Source organism: Taurulus bubalis (assembly GCF_910589615.1).
Source record: "Taurulus bubalis genome assembly, chromosome: 9".
Lineage (NCBI taxonomy): Eukaryota > Metazoa > Chordata > Actinopteri > Perciformes > Cottidae > Taurulus > Taurulus bubalis.
The window spans coordinates 13645492-13665072 of record NC_136597.1 but is presented as its reverse complement, the minus strand read 5'-3'; the positions used below and the strand labels follow the sequence as shown (position 1 = coordinate 13665072).

The window sequence follows — 19581 nt, the reverse complement described above, 5'->3', positions numbered from 1 at the left end:
AATATGATTTCTTGCCAGGGCTCACCTCTATAAAAGTCCACACCTTGTCACATGCTGCTGTTTTGACTCCACCTGCTTTAAGTGTGTGCTTAGTGCGACACTTTTAAATGGAAATCCCTTGGCGGAATGGGAATATTCCTGGTTTTACCAGTCTTTCAAGAAATTAAAACTATGAGACAGAATATCCTCCTTACTAGTTGGACCTTCATTGTTAGAGGCTTCAACTTCCTACCAAAATAACAGTGATTGTATAACCCTTATTTTCTCTGCTGCTGTTCATCAACTGTCATGAGAATTTCTCTGTAAGGTATTGAATTAATAACACACAGCTCGAGACACACACTGTCTCTCATACCCAGGGGACTGTGGAGTGCAGTGACTCTGAACTGAGAAACTATGTTACTGGGTGCACAGCTTGCATTATATTATGATAAACGTCTGTGTTACAGAGACATCTAGTGTCATTAAACAGCCTTGCATGTTACAGCGTGATGAAAACAACTGTTTAGCATTAAAAAACATCCAAGTAATTTCCTCTGTTTTAAAGACGGACTACAACGTGTATTGTATTAAGAGGACAGCTTGAATGTGTATTTAAAAATAAACAAAAAAAACAAAGCACTCAAAAACGTAATGTTCACAGCCATTGACAAGTGTTGATAAAGTTGATTCAAACTGATGACGTCATAGATTCCACGTTGGCCCGGACGTGGCACTCGGCAGTGTCCTATAACCGGATCAGTGTAAAACTATCACACGTCGGTGTTGCTATCACCGTTATCTGTGCTTCTTCGACACAATTTATTCAGACATCATCGAGCAGTTATGGGGCTCACCATCTCGTCGATCTTTGATCGGATTTTTGGCAAAAAACAAATGAGGATTTTGATGGGTGAGTGAACTATTAACGTCAGTGAGGCGCTCGGCTTGTGTCTTTAACGTTAGCTAGCGAAGTAGTTACCGCTAGCTCGCTAGTTCTTGATGTGCTTTCAAGCTCCCTTATGCTACAGGCGGTACAACAAGTACGACATTGGGGCAGAATGAATACAAAACTAACAACCATATGATTCATTACAGTTGTGGAATATATATATATATATATATATATATATATATATATATATATATATATATATATATATATATATATATATATATAGTGTGTGTGTGTAGCCAGCGCTTAGCTAGTTAGCTTATAACCGATAACCCTAACTAGTTTGGCAATTTAGTCTGAAAACGACAACTTTTCCACCCCAAAACGGCTTAAACATAAATAATTATGAATATAATATGTTTTGTACATTTGAATAGCTTAAAAAAAAAGATGGTTTGTCCGCAATGGCCAAGTGTCTCTTTAATCACTTCCTAGCGTCACGTTAGTTCGTTAAATCTAGTTGGGATACACTAGTTATTTGATCTATTTTAAATATATAAGGCTATCTTGTATTGATTACACCTAACTTGTTAGACGATAACTCGTTATGGCGTTTTCTGTTCTCTACTGTGTTATTGGGTAACGTTGACGCTGACCAACTCCTTATGACGTGTGACGTGTGTCATTGTGTGCTCATTTTCAGTCCTGTTTCCGGGTAGTGACTTAGGGAGTCCCATGTTCTCGATGAAGTAAATGTATATGTAATTGCTATACTAATTGGTAAAATGTTGATTTTAATCACACGTTTCTTCTGTAGTTGGGCTGGATGCTGCCGGAAAAACTACTATCTTGTACAAATTGAAGCTTGGTGAAATTGTGACCACCATCCCAACCATTGGTAAGAGACACACTCCGCTATTTTAAGTTCACTTGTGGTACATTTGATCATTCGATGTGTACCTGAACATGTTTGAGTCATTGAACTTTGTCTACAATGCTATAAGGATCTGTCGCTGTTCTTTCCCATGTAAAGGTTTCAATGTGGAGACGGTAGAATATAAAAATATCAGCTTCACTGTGTGGGATGTGGGTGGCCAGGACAAGATCAGACCCCTCTGGAGACATTACTTCCAGAACACACAGGTATGAATGCTTCTGCCCAAGTAATGTGGCACAACTTTGGTTTCATAATGCAAAGTTAAGCCCATGTTTGATATAGTAAAATGGGAGTACGCAACTCTCAAATACATCTACCCAGATCACCAAGTAAAGCTGTTTCAGTTAACTTCAGTACTCGTGTCATAGTATAATGCTGAAGCTTCACTAAGTTCCACTTAACACTTAAACTTTATTTCAACAAGTATTTTTGCAGCATATGTTTGTGAAGGAGAGCTTTCTTTTGAATGTTTCTTTTCCTCTGGCTACCTCTGTGCTGTTGGAAAAAGTAGATGAATTTTAAACTACAAGCATTTACTTTTTCATGTAGCTTGTTACTTATTTAAAAATATTCTATTTAATTGAATAAAGGAATACAATTGTTGCACTTCTTCCTGTACCTACCCAGATAATTGTTTATGAAAGATTGGAATCATTGCATCTTCAAATTTCATTACAAATACTTCTTCTTTTCCCACCAGTCATATTCAATAATTGGCAATTCCTCAGCATCTAAACTTAAAAAAAGAAAAACTAACAATTTTGATGTTTTTTCATCTAGGGCCTCATCTTTGTGGTGGACAGCAATGACAGAGAAAGAGTGGCAGAATCTTCAGAAGAGCTCACGAAGATGGTAAGTTTTTATTATGTTCAGCCCAGCAGCTATTTTAGATTTAGTCTTGGTTTTAATCTTTAGACAAAAACTTGTATTTGTTTTAGTCACGTTTGAGTCATTTCTATCCTTGGTAGTTTAGTCAATGAAAAGTCACTATTTTAGTCTAATTTCAGTTATTACGAATTAAAATGCCCGTTTTCAGCTATTTATTATCACTTAGTCCTGTGATGAATGCCAGACTCTTTTCATCACTCTGTCATCAGTTTTAATTGAGTATTTCAGTCAAACTAGTCTAGCAAAATTCATTATGTTGACATTGTAGGTAAATTTATGTCTGATGGAAAACACGGGTTGAATGATTTAAGAATGCAGCTTTGCTCCTCCGAGTCCTCTTGACTTTGCTCTTTAGTGACGCATCGGCCCGTCATGAGAGCCAGTCCGTACCGCCCAACATGCAAAAGCATGCGTTTAATCAACCATTCTAACTAGACCAAAACTTTATGCAAACAATTGTCAGAACTGACGGACTGAATTTCACGCCGCAGCGTGTGTTTGAGTTAGAGTAACAGAAGGTGATGAAAAATAAGAGATTCTGGTTTAGTTTTCATTGTTTTGTCTTTTTTCCCTCTTTATTGGATGGATTAAGCGTTAAGTGGCAGACTGTACATGGGGGGAGAGAGACTGTTGTGATGTACAACAAAGGTTCTGCAGTATGAATTGATGGGAGAAATGGACATTAGCAGGATCTGTTTGTGTGGTGCATGGCTAGCCTGTCGATTTTGAAATCATTGGATAACTATGTTAACTTCTTCTGAGCTCATCAACAGTATGCCCTATAGCCTTAATCCTCATATTAGAATTGCTTTGTGCGTCCTCAGTATTAATTACATAACCGGTTCATTACAATAGGTGTGGTTTATTTTTACAAATAAAATGTCAAAGTAAAGACAACTGGTTTGTTTACACTGCTTCTTAAACCTCTAGCTATTTTAAAAGAAAAAGCAGAATTTTCCCTTTTCTTTTTCTGGTTTTCCTTTATTCAAATCTTACACTTACCACTTTTTCCTGGATCTCAATGGAACATGTCATGAGGTCAATCAAATATGTGAAAATAAAAATTAAATAAATAATGTAGTGTGTACACACTGCTAGCAGCGGTCACAAAAGTGAAACAAAATGGCTGTTACATTTTGAATGGTTGCTCACCCGCCTGTCCACTCATTTTTATCAACATGAATCTCAATTAGTATGACTTTATGAATGATGATCTGTTGTTGATTGTTTAATATTATCTGCAGCCAAATCATGCGTCGTTTTAAATGCTACTGCTGCAAGAAATTGTGGGACACTATTATGTCTTTTACTTTTATAAAGAATGAGTCCCCAATGCCTAAGAAGATAAGAAAGGAAGCATTGAAGCACATTTTGTTTGCATTAAGAGGAAACGACCAGCTCTTATCATGGTTGCCATTAGACCCCTTACTAGCAAAACACTCAAACTGCCTTTTTTTGCATTATTGCTGAGGTATATGAACCACAACCAATGTCTTTTGGCTGTGCTTTTAATCCACCATTTGCATTTTTTAAGCATTTACTCTGACTACATTGGTATAAAATATTGTATCTATACAGTACATACTGTCATGAAATCTAATATCAGGAGCATTTTTCAAAAGACAAACCTAGAATATTATCTCACTGTAAATGTATGTCATTAATAAAATCACTCTTTAATCTGTTTCTGCCATATTGGAGCTGATGTTGAAATCTGTTTCTCCCCCTCTAGTTGAGTGAGGACGAGTTGAAAGATGCTGTTTTGCTGGTGTTTGCAAACAAACAGGACCTTCCCAATGCCTTATCTGTCAGCGAGCTCACAGACAAACTTGGCCTACAGACCCTCCGCAACAAAACTGTAAGTAATCTGACTAAACATGCTCCCCACACATGCAGCAAGATTCATGCGTATTAGTTTAATGAGTTTAATTAATATCTTTCTCATACCTAATGCACGCTGTATCATCTCTTACCCCACAGTGGCACATTCAGTCAACATGCGCTACCCAGGGCACTGGGCTGTATGAGGGACTGGACTGGCTATCCAAAGAGTTGTCCAATAACTAAAGAAGGATCGGCCTAACGGAGAGAGAGAAAGAGGCTTAACGCTACCGGACAGGAATGAAGGCACAGACATTCAATCCAGAAACATTTGGTCTTCCAGAACCAATGTTCACAAAAAGGATAAGGCTGGTGGACAATGTATAATCATCTTTGGGAAATTTTAATATTACATTGTTTCCTTTTCAATTTAATTACCATATTATCTCTTGATACAGTCGTTTTTTCTCCTTCTGTTCCCCAACTCTTACATGGCACTAATTTGTAATTTCACATGAGCAAATGGCCGTTTAGCAACATTTTATGAAACAATAAATGGAGTAATGGAAGTTGTTTTGTCACTTGACAGCTCTGCTCCTGTCTAGGCAGAATTTGCAGTAATTGACCACTTGTATAATTGTTTGACTTTCTTATCAACATTGAGTTGAACTTGGGGGATATGATAATATATCTCTAGAGCTGTGGTGAAGGACAACTTGTCGGCTCCCTCGGGCTGTTCAGCTGTACAACCCCTCTTGGATATTTGACTCCCTCACAGAACCGACCCTTTGCTCTTCATTATCGTCTCATGCCAATTCATTTCTGGAAAGACTTGGAGCCCGTAGAATGAGATGGATGAGGATTGCATCGGTTTTCCAGTTAGTTGTGTGTAACCACATGGCCTCCCAGTAAATTGATCCAAAGGGAATATTGTGCCTTCTGGTCCCTCTTGACACAAATCTGACTAATCCTTTTCATATCTCATTCTGAGGCTATGCTCACTCGTTAGGTGCTTAAGTGACGTGTTTGATTTTGAAAGATAAAATATTACAACAAGACACTTCCTTTTGTTTGGCAATGTATGCTGAGGTGCAGCAGAACCACGCCAGTGTTGGTGTACATTGCTTCTTTGCAACTTAACTTCACTATCGACCAGGTTTCATACTGTTTACGTTCTTCTAACCTTTATTTGTATAACCACCATGCATGAAAGCAGGATTTAATTAGAATTTTCATTTCGGCTGACACACTAACAGAAAATCCTTTTTACCCTGAAAGGAGGAAGGAAGTGCTTTTGCTGTGTTGAAACATGGCCAATGCCAGTGTGACACAGTAAAGTAGCATGTTGTTGTTGTTTGAGTTGTTGTACTGTCTGAAGGCAAATACTGTAAACAAAAGCATACCTGCCCTATTACTTTATTGTTGTGTATACATTCCAACCTACGCTTGCAGATGCTGGAGCTGCCACTCTTAAAATTATTCCCCAAAAATATTTTACAGAAAAAGCTCTGAATAAAGACTATGTTAAAACAAATTTGAGTTTTGGACTCCACTCATTGAGGCACTTGTCATTTTATCTGGGCCCTATTCCTCGTACCTGGCTAACTGAGTTAGCCGGATCATTTTCAGGATAAGATGACGCCTGTCAGGCTTTTGGGTTCCACGAAGCAAGTTTGGCAAAATCACCATCGGGAAAGCCGCTGCATGCCGCGCTGTTCGTAACATTTATTTAGTGCTTAAGTGCTCATAATTATGAGTGTTATTAGTACACCGTACATATAATTATTGTAGAAAATGATTAAGGTGGACTCATAGAATCATACACAATTTCTTTTCACTGCTTCAATTGATTTTCTGATTATGAATAATACATACATACATACATACTGATCTGCCCATACACATATTCAAACTCCTAGTTATATGGTTATATACACATATATAATACATGATACATACACTCATACAGTACATCTATCCTCATAAGTATCTATTCCATTGCCAAGGTGGTGATCCACCGTACCTGCAGATGGACTTTGTTGATACTGGATGATTGAGAAATGCAGAGAACCTTTCAGCATGTTAATTGAAATGTTCCTGTGTATTTTCACTGTTATATTCAGTAAAAGGTTGTTTACTAAATGGGAGTCTGTTGGTTTTTGTGGCAGTTCTCACAGAAAATAAAGTAAAAGTGGATGGTAAACAGGAATGCTGTATAACAGATGATTTGTAATTGTTCTTATATGTTTTTTTCATATTAGTCAGTGGAAACTTTTGATAAAAATGAAAAAAGAGTATAGAGTTTATTTCCACAAGTTTGAATAATACACTACAATAACAAACAAAATGGTATGCATGGGAGAGGCTTTTCTGTGTCTCATGCTTGGTCCTTAAAATGAAGACCTGCTATTTAAATATGTTTCATGTATTTTAAGAAGTCAGGTTTTTAAATAGGTTCTCAACAACTACTACTCTTGGGATTGTTATTCCATTCATCCACAATATGTTCAAATCGTTTCAGATAGTTGGCAGTGAAGTAGTGAAGGTAGACAGAGCGCTGGTGTGTTTGGACGGTAAATAAACATTAAATTGTTATTTCAAAGTAAACGCTAACCCTATCGGTGCCTATTAACAGTAGTGAGACCAACAATTCAAATTTTCTTTGCATCCCAATCTCAGTAAAATCATGTTTGAAGCTTTAGCTGGTGCCTGGTAATTCAAACCTTCATACAGTGTTTATAGGTGAAGGTATACGCATTATATAATTGGCTTGCTGTAATGTGTGAATGTCTTCTAATGTATTTATGACAGCTAATCAGGCTTAGTGGAGCTGGGTCAACACAGTGTGTATCCGTATGCAGCAGGGTGGGTCACATGTGTGTCCTGCAGTTTTCAGCACCGTTTTCCTCAGTTTCCTGCACTCTTAAACCCTGGCAATACATTAAATGGGATTTAAAGCTTCACTTTCCAACATAATCAAAAGGGTAAGTTCCAAATTATGTTAATTGAAATGTATTTTTATAGAATATGAAATCATTGTACTCTGAATACGTTGCTAATTTTAGTATCCTTTCCAGTCCTACGGCAAATTATTTAATAACTTTAGTATTGAGACTGTCACACTATGCTAAACTACTGAAGGAACAGTACACAACTAAAAAACATGTCCATTTAACAAGCTGTGTCTTTATCAAAAGCTCAGAAGCAGTGTGTCAAGAAGAGGTAACATGAGGTGGGCATCTACCGTGTGAGAGCTCAAGCTGATCTTGGGGTTTCCCTCGGTGCAGGATGATGTCGGTCTTGATACCAGTACCACAGCCTTCCTACTCCCAGGCCAGGGAGAACCTCGTGAAGGCCATCCCACCCAAGCTCCTGTGTCTGCTGACCTGCGGAGGAATAGACTGCCGCTATGAAGGACCGGAGTTTTGGAAATTAAATCAACAGGCCATTCGAGGCCTTTTCTCCTCCTGGTGAGACTGCAGTCTCATAGATGCAGTTGTGTTATGTCCCGTATCAAAAACAGTAAGTGGCAATTTACTAACTATGAATTTCTTCCAATTGTAGGGTGACAGATGACATCATTGCCATGGCACGACCATCCACTCATCTAATTGAGAAGTACAACATCATAGAACAATTTCAAAGGTAATCCCTCTTATTCCTGCAATGCTTGTGTTGTTCTCATGTGTGCCTGTGCAGTGTGCGGGTATGCATGATACACGAGTAGTAGGAATTATGAGCCTAAAAGATGCCAACATTATCATTGTACAACCCCTTGTGCTCAGTGGGAAATGGATCTAGACGAGAAATATGTTGTTTTTTTAAACTTCTGTTACTTGTATTGGGTAAAATGTGGATAAGACATCTGACATTGCTTTTTATTTACACAAAAAATGTAAATGCCCTTGTGGAAATATAAGTAATACATTATAAAATTAGATTGAAATTGTGTGATGTAAACATAATTATGTAATCACAGGTTTAAACATAATTGTGCAAGCATAAGTTTAGTATGATATTGAATTGCTGTCTATCATCACATTTAGTATCTGCAGTTATGTTAATTAGGTGTATGTTCTGATAGCAGATATGGCCACTAGTGGGCGCTGTCCAGACGGCTGGAGGTTATAGGGAAGAGAGAGAGAGAGAGAGAGAGAGAGAGAGAGAGAGAGAGAGACTAACTAGTGTTGGACTAATTTATTCCTTTTCATACACCCATGTCGCTTACAAAAACAATACATCTTACTTTTGATACAGAAACACGGTACTAGTGTCAACCAGTCTTCATAATTTATCTCTTTTTCTCAGGTTGAACATCAGATCGATCATCAACATGCAGCTCCCTGGAGAGCATGCTCACTGTGGACCTCCCCTCGACCCTGGAAGTGGTTTCACATACCCTCCACAGATCTTCATGGACAATGACAGTGAGATTGTCATACAGTAAATACACACAAGAGTGTACTGTAACAGTTAACATTATACACATATTTTGAGAGACAGTTGTGGCTTGCATCAATAGGGCGGCAACAAAGTTCTGATTGACAGACTGTGCATTGTATTTCCAAATTATGAAATAGCCTACAAACACAGTTGTCCTTATGAATGTCCATTAAGATCCTAAATGCATTCCTGTGTTCACATATTGGTATGTTTGCAGTTTACTTTTACAACTTTGGGATGCAAGATTACGGTGTGTCCTCCCTCGTCGGTATGATTGATGGGGTGAAGGTTTTGGCCTTTGCAGTGAGGGAAGGAAGGGTGGCTGTGCACTGCCATGCAGGCCTGGGCAGGACAGGTAGGAATAAAAGTACTCTATCTACTGTTCGTATAAACACCGTGTGCGTCAGCTTGTGCACATGTATATTGAGTGTTTGCTCCCGTGCTCCTGCTCAGGTGTCCTGATAGCCTGTTACCTGATTTACACCCTGCGCATCAGCCCGAGTGAGGCCGTCCACTACGTAAGGATTAAAAGGCCACGCTCTATCCAGACCCGGGCGCAGCTCAGCCAGGTGTTTGACTTCGCTCGCCTGCTCGGCACACAGCTGGCCCAATACCCAGACCTCAACATGCGGCACGGCGTCCCCTTCTCCCTGCAGCACTACCTAAACCGACAAGCAATAATGCTGCATGGCCAGGAGGCACGCACCCTCAGACATACACCCAAGGTCTGGACCTTATAATTATATTACATTAATCCTTTGTCATGAACACACAGTTAATCTCCTCCTCATATGTGTCCTTCCATTAGGTGGTGTACCTCCTGTGTGTGCATCTCTCCTGCTTAGCCCTGGGTCTCCTTGCTCCTCCAGAGATCCAGGCTGAGCTGGAGAAGAGGTCAGTACTGAGGACCCTGAACAGGACTGTGAGGGAGACCCTGGTGTCCAAACAGCACTTGCCCTTACTGAGGGAGGGTCACAAGGGGGCGGGGGGGAGCTCGGGGTCGGTTTCCTCCTGGGACGAGCCAATGGGATTCTTGGAGAGGAAGAGAGAGGTGCTGTTGGACAAACGCAGCTACAGCGACTCTGACCTCAGCAAGATCGCAGTAATTGAGGTCCAATTTCACATTATTTGTCTACAATTACATAAAGTTGCTGAATGTCTTCTGTAAAATCTAACTGGTCATTGAGGCTTTTCTCACTTGTTTGCTTGTTGTCCTGAAGGATCTAGAGATGAGTCCATACTGCACACCAGCACTTGGAAATGAGAGACAATGGTGTGTACAGAATTTGATACGACCTGATCTGAGACCCGGTAGTCCGATGCTTGCCACACTTTCACCAGGCCACCAGACCACCAAAAGGGCATCTCATTCACTTAACATCCAAAAATCTAGCACGACAACAAAAAACAACAACTGTGCTAAAAGGTCTCAGTCCCCGGCGAAAAAGACACTTCAGAAATACAGCTCTACCACTGAGGTAACTGTGATTCTTAATATGAGAACATGTAGCTAACAAATAAAGCTTTGGTATGAATTCTTTAAAACATTTTGTATTTATGTCATATAAAGTTTAGCAGAAATCCACATTATCCCGGCCCAACCGCAGTCGCCCGTGCTGTCGCTAAGGCAATGGCAGACCACGGTCCTCGAGGAGAAACCATACTGCAAAGATCGGCTCTGTTGCAGGTGAAACACATTGCTGCAAACCTAATTTTACATCAGAACATGTCACGTTGATTTTGATTTTTAAAGTCACTCACCTTTTCACCAGGAGGAACTGAACAGCAGTGACTGTGGCTGGGCGCTGCTGGTCACCGAGTCAGAGCCGCAGGTTCTCAGTTGTCTGTTGTGGACCTGGCTGGACAAGTTGAGGGTCAGTGGCAAAACATACACCTTGAAGTGTTGAATTGTAGTTTTCCCTTCCTGTGCTCTGGTAAGCATCTTTCTTTCAGTCCTATCTCCGTTTCTTCCAACTTCATCCAGGAGCCTGTTCTGAGTGCAGAGGATGTCGACAGTCTGAGGAACAGGAAGTCTCTCAGTGTGCTCAAGAAGGTATTTAATGCATCATTATTTGACTTCCTAAAATCTCTCATCCTCTTTGGCAAAGTTTTTTTTTAAAGAAGTTATTTTCAATATTACATGATTACAGCCACAGAGACACACCATTTATTGTCTACTGAGCTGTGTGAGCACGGTGACCAGCTTGTGTCCACACAGAGAGGATGCAGTGCTGCAACGACTGGTGCGAGCACTTACAAGGGTAAGACATGTTTTTAATTAAAGTATGTTGACGTGTGTGTGTGTGTGTGTGTGTGTGTGTGTGTGTGTGTGTGTGTGTGTGTGTGTGTGTGTGTGTGTGCAGTTCCATTAGAAATGCTTTAATATGAGGGTGTATTGTTGAGTTCAATAATTAGCCTTTTTTTCCTCTTTTTTTTTAAATCAACAGCAACCCCAGGAGGAAATGGGAAGCCTTGCAACTTTGATGAAGATCCTGAAGGCGAGTTTGAGAGAAACCTTCCATGACTACACAAACCTCAGGAGGGCCTGCAGCACCAATGGCACACTTTGAAGAGTCCTTATCTGAAAACAAAAACTAACAGAGCAGTTTAATTTAAAACAATTGCATCTTTGGCACCTGATTGTGGGAAAAATCAAGGTGTGGTAGGCTCTTCATTTCTTTTTTTTTACATTTAGAGCTTCAGATTCAGAGCGCTGGTATTGTGCATGCTCACTGTCACATTATCATGGCTTTCTGGAACACTTGAAGAGAACAGAGCCAAGGTTAATGTTGTGTTCTTTTCCTACTATGACCAGTTGAAATATCTGCTGTGAAAAAAGGCAGACTAGTCTGTTTGGAGGCCATGGCCAGATTTGCCTCAGTCCCCAAATCTTACTGATACCATCCAATTATATCTTCCCTATTACAAAATATGTACAACAAAGTACACAATAGATGTGTAATCCACACCAGCCATCTCTACATTTTTTATTTAGATACATAAAATAACTTTTAACCCATGTAATAATAACTACGATCTCCTGTTCCAGCCTAAATAGAGCTCAACAGCTCTCTCTGGCACTAACATTGTGTTTTTGCTCATTCTTCACACTCAAAAATATGCCAATAACTAAAAAATAAGTTATATAAAGTTCTTGAGGTTTTATCCTTTTTCCAGCATTAATTGCTGATGATGAACAATTGGTACAAAGTCAGTGGAAAAGAAGATTTTTTTTCAAGTCAGGTGGGTGTACCGAAGAGAGGGTGGGACCCTAATCCTTTTTGCTGGTATTTTGCTTTACTTGAAGTAAAGCCCCCACATTAGAATCTAATAATGACACTGATGCAATGTTTACTGTAGAATCAAACTTTCTGTTTCATGTCTCATAAATTGTATGTACGCTACTGTTTCCTCGTACTCACAGGTCAAATCCAAACAGTATATACAATGCGATTTTGTAACATGGTTCAGACTTTCATGCCTAATAAATAATTTACACCATCTGCAGCTGTGTTTTCAGTAAAAAAAAATCATATTGAGAATTGCTTTTGACATTCACATGACACTGTCAGAAAGTTGTCTCCATGGCAACGTTGCCATAGTGAAGTTGACAAGCACTAAACAATCTGTGTTTGGGTTCAATGCTCATGCCGAGATCCAGGGACCGGACCATAACACCGATAACCTGACGGAGAGAAACTCACAGGATCAGGATAAATAAGGTAAAATAATAAATGTATTTAATTTAAGTCATTTTTTACGGGGTGTATAATGTGTTCCTGGTTTTGGTGAAGCATTGGTTAATATTTACCCACAAATGTTTTGTGTACAGTAGGCCTCTATTCCATGTACTTTGCCTAAAATGTATTAAACTTAGTGACAGTGAGTACTGCAGTTATTTTACCTGCTGTGTAACGTTAGGTGTAGTGTAAGTTTCAGAAATTGCCAGAATGATTCATGATTTAACTGCCTGTGTGAACGATAGGAAATAAATGGTATTTGCAGCACATGATCTAAATACATATTTACCAAGTTAAGACCAAGTATCAGACAGACCTGTTAACAATTCTAAAGAGAGGGTAGGATCTATGTCAATTGTCAAGACACCTTGAGTAAAACTTGTTCTTCATAACTAAAATCTAACTCTTCAACATGCTTTCGGTCACAATCCATCTTTCTCTCAGGATAATGTCAAGTGATGAAGGTTGGGTTGGTACCTGGAGGCCTCACAAGCCAAGAGGACCAATAGCTGCCCTCTATGGCAATCCAGGACCCAAGTATGCTCTGCCTGGACTAACAGGTATGACATACATTACCATTAAGCCTTTTCCACCACCAACATTTTATATTTTTATAACTGACCTGATTTGTCTTGTTTTCCTCCATTAAGGTATTTATAAACATGACCCCACAAAATACAAAGCACCCATGTTCAGCTTTGGGACACGCCATGACCACAAGTATGATACTACAAGCCCTGGACCAAGCTACCTCATCCCCTCCAACATCACCAGAGTGGGCCGAGATGGCGCTCCTGCGTTTTCACTCTACAGCCGTCCAAAGGAGCTACAAATCTTCCAGGCCCCTGGACCAGGTCAGCAGAGACCCTTAACTTAAGTGAAAATGAAAATGGAGTACTGCTGAGCTCAAATCTCAACCTTTTCACAATATGCCGCTTTCATCACGACACACACTATTTTCATTTGACTGTCAGCAGTGTTTTTAATTAACTTTCTTTGGTGTTTCAGGAAAATACTCCCCAGAGCATTCAGAAAGGTTGCACTTCCACACTGCTCCTGCTTACTCTCTGTCAGGGAGGAGCAAAGACGTCATCAATTTCCAAACACCAGGTAAGATGTTGTATTTGGTGTCAGCGATGTTTGAGCTGTGGGTTACCAGGTTCCACGGTGCATACAATATAGACTTTGCTTGTCGCTCATACTGCAGGTCCAGCCTCCTACTCGCTGCCTCAAATGCTGGGGCACAACACTGTGGTGGTATCTGCAGCTCCCACCTTCTCATTCTGCGGCCGCAGCAAAACTGGAACCTTCCATGAGGACCTGAAGAAGGTATGCGAATGTGAAACAACTGTCAAAAAACAACAACATGTGATTTACTTGTTCTCAATACTTGTGTTTCCTCCCCAGACTCCTGGCCCTGCTGCCTACAAAGTTGTGGACCCTTGTATTTACAGATACAAACCTCCCCACGTTAGCATGATAGGACGCAACTTCCCACCTGGTGAAACCACAAAGAAACCAGGACCTGGAGCTCACTATCCTGAGCAGGTAAGAAACTACATTGATAATCAAATAAGACATTATTTTGATCATTAAAAAGACCCCAAATATGTTTGTATTTTGTTCCTTCTCTGATATTATTCTCTGCCTATAGGTAACTTTCACAAGAGCCAAAGCTCCAAGCTTCTCTTTTGGACTGCGTCACTCGGACTTCCTCTCACCTCTAATCATAGATGAGGCTGAATAATGTCAAGTATGATGTCTTGGAAATTCCCCCAGCATGAAGCACAAAAAGCACAATAAAGAACAAAAAACAAACAGCGCAGGCTTAATGAAATCAGATTTTATTGCCATGGTTAAGGCCCTATTGTATTAGTACTTGTCACTTTATTAGGGTTATGCACACTATCAGTATTTTCAATTTGTATTAATGCAACGTATTTTAGACCAGTCTCGTAGACCTTTTTTTTTTTTCTTCAAGGTATCTATTTCTTGTTGTTTTAGAAAACTGATGATTATTTTGATTGGTTAATTAACATTTTCAGTCAGTAACTGTTGTTCATTACTGCAGTTTAAATTATAATTGGACAAAGCAGCAAAAGCACAGGTATAATTAACAAAAAAGATGGCTCCATTCCATTTAGGTGTCCCAGGAAGCTATTTCAGAGAGCCGGTCTGCACACAATAGCAAGGCTCGAGTATTGGCTTGACCCAAATGAAATTAAGCCAGTATTAATGCAATTACATACACGTGCATTTGTCAAACGAGCTGATGATGAGCTGGAGGATAAAACATCAATGTAGAATTAACTATGAAACTATTTCATTAAGAAATGTAATGTTATAGTATCAAGGATGTTACAGTGTTGTATTACTTCATATATCCGTTAAACATTTGGTGCTTGAAGCAAATCAAGTGTCCAACTCTACACACTTAATTTGCTGAAACGTGTTTTGCTTTGACATTCCAGTCTTTATTCTGGAAATTAATGTCAACAAAATCCTTATTACATCCAGTGCAGTTATTTTAGTTTAGGCATGGTAATCGGGATAAATAAACCAAGACAAAAATGCTTCTCCAATTCTAGGGACAACCACCCCTCTGTGACTTAATCACAACACATCACGGACTGACTATAATAATATACTGATACTAGACAATTCATTTATAAATAACAATTATTGTGGTCTTCCATACGAATGCTTTTTGAAAATGTTTTTAATGGTATTCTATTTACATATCGTGACTTTTATGTAAAATATATGTATATTATATCAAAAATCGCACAAGTCATAGTTATATTATGCCATGAAAAAGTCACAAAAAAGGTCATAATATAATGTGCCATAAAAAAATATTATGAAGAACTCAATCTAGAGTATCTTATAAAAAGCATAGATAATAATCGTTGAGTATGCCAAATAAAAAAACATCATAGAATTGTACGTCATAAGAAATAGGTCTTTAGCACGGCATTAACAATAACTTCAATAAAAAAATACTTTAATTTAGTATGACATTGATAAATGAAATACAAATTCATCATTACTGTATAATGTAAAAAAAGTAGTAGTATGCCATTACAATATTATAACAAGTAATACAGTCATATGGTATGTCATTAAATAGACTTGAAAAACACTTATGATTAATAAACTATGATACAAAATGTAATAATATAGTATGTCACAATGAATTGATTGAAAAATAAATAGTATAGCATGCCATTAGAAATACAAAATGACGAGTCATAGTATAGTCAAGGTATGTCTTCATTTGACAATTTACATTTTTTATTAGGGTTATTCTTTGGAAAACAGTTTTGTTGGTAAAAAAGACATGCTATTATTTGCGTTTCATTCAACAAAAATAAAACAACTAACCTAAAGGTACCTAACGCCATATTTGTGAGAATCGAAGAGCACTTTCTTGACAGGCACAAAGAAGGACAGCTGAAACCAGGACGAAGGGGTCCATCAGGCGTCCCCGTTGCATAGAAACGAAAACAGACGTAGGCACCACTTAACATACACACTTTTGATATCTGGATTGCCTTGATGAGTGTAGCGCATCTACGAACCTCTCTTTGTGATACACAAACATAATATTCACAAGACAGATGCCGACATTTGGAAAAGAACCATTTATTCACAAAATCGTATCGACGATACTTCAGTTTGCGACGTTAGCCGATTGGTGATTAGCAGCCATTGGAGGTGTACTGCGAAGGTAACGGTGGCCGTACAACGACTATTAGAGACTTTACAAAGACGCATGTAGCTAATAAATCACCGTCTCTGTACCACTGTCAGCTGGCATCAGTGTTGTTGACGCGAGGAGGACAGACAAGCCGATGAAAGTATCGATCTGAAACCGAACCACACGATGCTAACGCTAGCTAGCTCTCCTGTAGAAGCTTAGATCATTATTTCTAGGTGACGTTATTGATCAATTCTGTTCGGCAAGTGCTGGGCTTACACAATTTGCCTATTTAAAGCGAACAAAAGTCCAAGAAGAGAGCAACGTTAAAATGGCTTGCGACGTGAGCGGCGTCCCTGAACTGGATCAAAAGAAATACGATTCAGACGAACAGGTGAAGATCATCTGTCTGGGTGACAGCGCCGTTGGTAAATCTAAGTGAGTATCATCTACTATAAGCTGTTTTGTGTTTGTCATATTAGTAACCTTCCCCAGCAGATCATGTGTTGTCCTGTCCTGGTTCTTGTCATTGCTTATTGTCTCTCTTTCTCTGTCTCGTAGGCTGATGGAGAGGTTTCTCATGGACGAATAGTATCCATTTGCAGCTTGATAAATTTTAAATGGAACTTATCTGTGTCAATCATTTTTCTAACGTATGTACGCAGTATCGTCCTACCATGGTTATTACAGCCACTGTGAGCTGATGGCATGTTTGTCCTGAGAGATTACGACCCTTAACTCTTTCTGCAGTCGTCCCCAACAGTTGTCAACCTACGCGTTGACTCTCTACAAACACACAGCCACTGTGGGGAACAAGACCGTAGCAGTCGGTATGTATTATGTATTGCTTTTGTTCTGCTCTGTGACCACATGAAATACATTTACCCAGTTGAAATCCCCAGTAAAGATGAAATCTGTATGGGATGGTTTTTGTTTTTAATTCACAGATTTCTGGGACACTGCTGGTCAGGAGAGATTTCAGAGCATGCATCCCTCATACTACCACAAAGCACATGCATGCATCATGGTAAAACACACTCTTGCTTTCAAGACAGGTGCGTTTCAGTAATCATCTAGCCGGCCCTTTCTGGCTCCCCGTCAGGACCTTGCGGGGAGGTAGAAGAAGTGACTATTAAAAGTATTCATAAAAAGAAAGAATACATTATTTCAGAATGATTACTTAAACAACAGTTTCTATAAAAAGTCTAAACTATTGTTTGATTTGCATTTCCTTCATGCATTATGGAGAGGAATTCATGAAATATCACAATGCATTCTTGTTAAATTCCACTTCTCTCGCAGAGAAGTCGCCAAGGCCTTGTTAGATGACTGCTCGAATGAACCAGTTGAACTGGGGAGGGGCCACACTGTCACTAAATATAGCTAAACTCCTTTGTAAGCCTTCCTACTTTCTCTTAGGTTTTTGATGTTCAAAGGAAAATCACATATAAGAATCTGTCCAGCTGGTATAAGGAGCTGCGAGAGTACAGACCGGAGATACCCTGTTGTGTGGTAGCCAACAAAATTGATGGTGAGCTTGGCTCTGATACAGCACATAACAATGTTTGTCTTTTTCAATTGTATTAAATGCTACTGTTACTTGAGGACACATTGTCTATTTGCTCCATCCTTTTGATTAATTGTCTGACCAACAAGATTTACACGAATATTAAATGTGCACACATTTTTTTGTTGTAATTGCAGTTGATCTGAAGGTCACCCAGAGAAGCTTTAACTTTGGGAAGAAGCAAGGACTCCAGTTGTACTTTGTATCAGCGGCTGATGGGACTAATGTAGTTAAGGTTTGAACTTCTGCTTATTTTCCTGCAGTGTTCGGCATTAATCCACAAGCTAATTTATTCACGCATTTTTAAACTCATTAGTTTTACAGTTGACTGTATCAAATCAATTCACCCTATGTTTCAGTATCTCATTAATTGCCCAGGCCACTTGCACTGCCCCTATATGTTGACAGTTCTGAGTGTAACTGTCACAACAGATGTTCAGAGAGATGATCAAGAGCGCCGTGGACTACAAGCAAAACCCCAGCGACTTCATGGATGAAGTGATGCAAGAATTAGAGGTACATCTCTCTGAATACATAAACCGTCTGATCACTGACACGCTAATCTTTTAAGCTTTTGTAGTTTCTTACAACCCTAAACGATGTTTACTGCTAGAATAAAACATGCCCTAAGAAATCTAATACAATTTACTTTTTCTAATCATTTTGGTCATGTGGAAAATGCTTATTTACTCGTGTCTTAAAAACATGATTGTATTGATGTAATTTGTTGGACTTATGTTGTAGAACTTTGACCTGGAGAAGAAAGAAGATAATTCAGAAACAGATGAGGACGGATTGAAAGCGGAGAGTCCCGAGGTGGTGTGACAGATGTTTACAGAGCCTTCAAGCCCTCTTGTCGTCTCATGGATAAGTCCTTCCTATGGGGTTGATGCTCTACAGGCACATTGTTTGTCCTGATGTCATTTTGGTGGTCAACTTTTATACCATTGGTTTGTAGCTACCACTGGAGGTGGCAGACTTTTTAGTCAGGTTTCAAGTCACTGCCCTCCTTCTGGCCAATGAGGGAAATAAACCTGGTGGAATACATATGGATTGTGTTCTTTACCAAGTTCATTTAGCTGCTGTTTTAGACGCGTCATTCATACTCCTAACAATATCAACTATAATAATTGTAGAAAATCCTACAATAAAGCGGAATGTGTTTTAATTTGTAATAAGAATGTGAAGCATTGAAAAGTAACTGCAGCAGATCAAAGAGAACGTGTAATTATGAACTGTATGTGCTGCTGTTCTCATGTTTCTTCGTGGTGTTGTGTACAATGCCAGCGGGAGCTGCATCTGTTGGCTACTTTTGTTGCATTAATTTTATGATGTGAAGTCTGTTTTCAGCACCCTTTAAATTAAAAATTAATGTACCATGGAACCAAATTGTTATCATTTGTCTCTTTCCAACTTGCTGGGATGCAGCAGTAGCTACAAGAGCAGTAAGTTCTCTATTATAATATAATATTATAAGATACAGCTGCCAGTCATACACGAGTAGACATCCGGTTTCAGCCGACCGTGTCCTTCATGGTGGTTTTGAGGTGGTTGCGTCTGTGTATTCATTCATATTAGCAGGAATGTTGCCATGAAGAACATTAAACCAGT

At 39.2% G+C, this 19581-nt stretch overlaps 4 protein-coding genes across 4 annotated transcripts; all 4 read left to right on the top strand.

The window, feature by feature from the left end:
- Positions 1-762: 762 nt before the first annotated feature.
- Positions 763-6048, top strand: LOC306741328 (ADP-ribosylation factor 4). The gene is made up of 6 exons (XM_079223605.1): positions 763-892; positions 1692-1772; positions 1908-2017; positions 2592-2663; positions 4432-4557; positions 4680-6048. Exons 1-6 carry the CDS (start codon positions 826-828, stop codon positions 4764-4766), a joined length of 543 nt encoding a protein of 180 aa, XP_079079731.1. The 5' UTR covers positions 763-825; the 3' UTR covers positions 4767-6048.
- A 1763-nt stretch (positions 6049-7811) lies between these two features.
- On the top strand, positions 7812-11533 carry LOC306741614 (protein tyrosine phosphatase domain-containing protein 1; the record flags this gene model as incomplete). Its single annotated transcript, XM_079223925.1, has 12 exons — positions 7812-7990; positions 8085-8165; positions 8829-8947; positions 9181-9318; positions 9417-9688; positions 9772-10074; positions 10184-10441; positions 10534-10650; positions 10736-10837; positions 10948-11016; positions 11114-11224; positions 11411-11533. 12 exons carry the CDS (start codon positions 7812-7814, stop codon positions 11531-11533), a joined length of 1872 nt encoding a protein of 623 aa, XP_079080051.1.
- Positions 11534-13151: 1618 nt separating this feature from the next.
- Positions 13152-14450, top strand: cimap1b (ciliary microtubule associated protein 1B; the record flags this gene model as incomplete). The annotated part of the gene is made up of 6 exons (XM_079223850.1): positions 13152-13263; positions 13354-13557; positions 13712-13813; positions 13911-14032; positions 14111-14251; positions 14358-14450. 6 exons carry the CDS (start codon positions 13152-13154, stop codon positions 14448-14450), a joined length of 774 nt encoding a protein of 257 aa, XP_079079976.1.
- Positions 14451-16734: 2284 nt separating this feature from the next.
- On the top strand, positions 16735-19319 carry rabl2 (RAB, member of RAS oncogene family-like 2; the record flags this gene model as incomplete). The annotated part of the gene is made up of 8 exons (XM_079224257.1): positions 16735-16841; positions 16965-16994; positions 17154-17233; positions 17351-17430; positions 17823-17934; positions 18108-18205; positions 18403-18486; positions 18715-19319. 8 exons carry the CDS (start codon positions 16735-16737, stop codon positions 18793-18795), a joined length of 672 nt encoding a protein of 223 aa, XP_079080383.1. The 3' UTR covers positions 18796-19319.
- Positions 19320-19581: the final 262 nt, after the last annotated feature.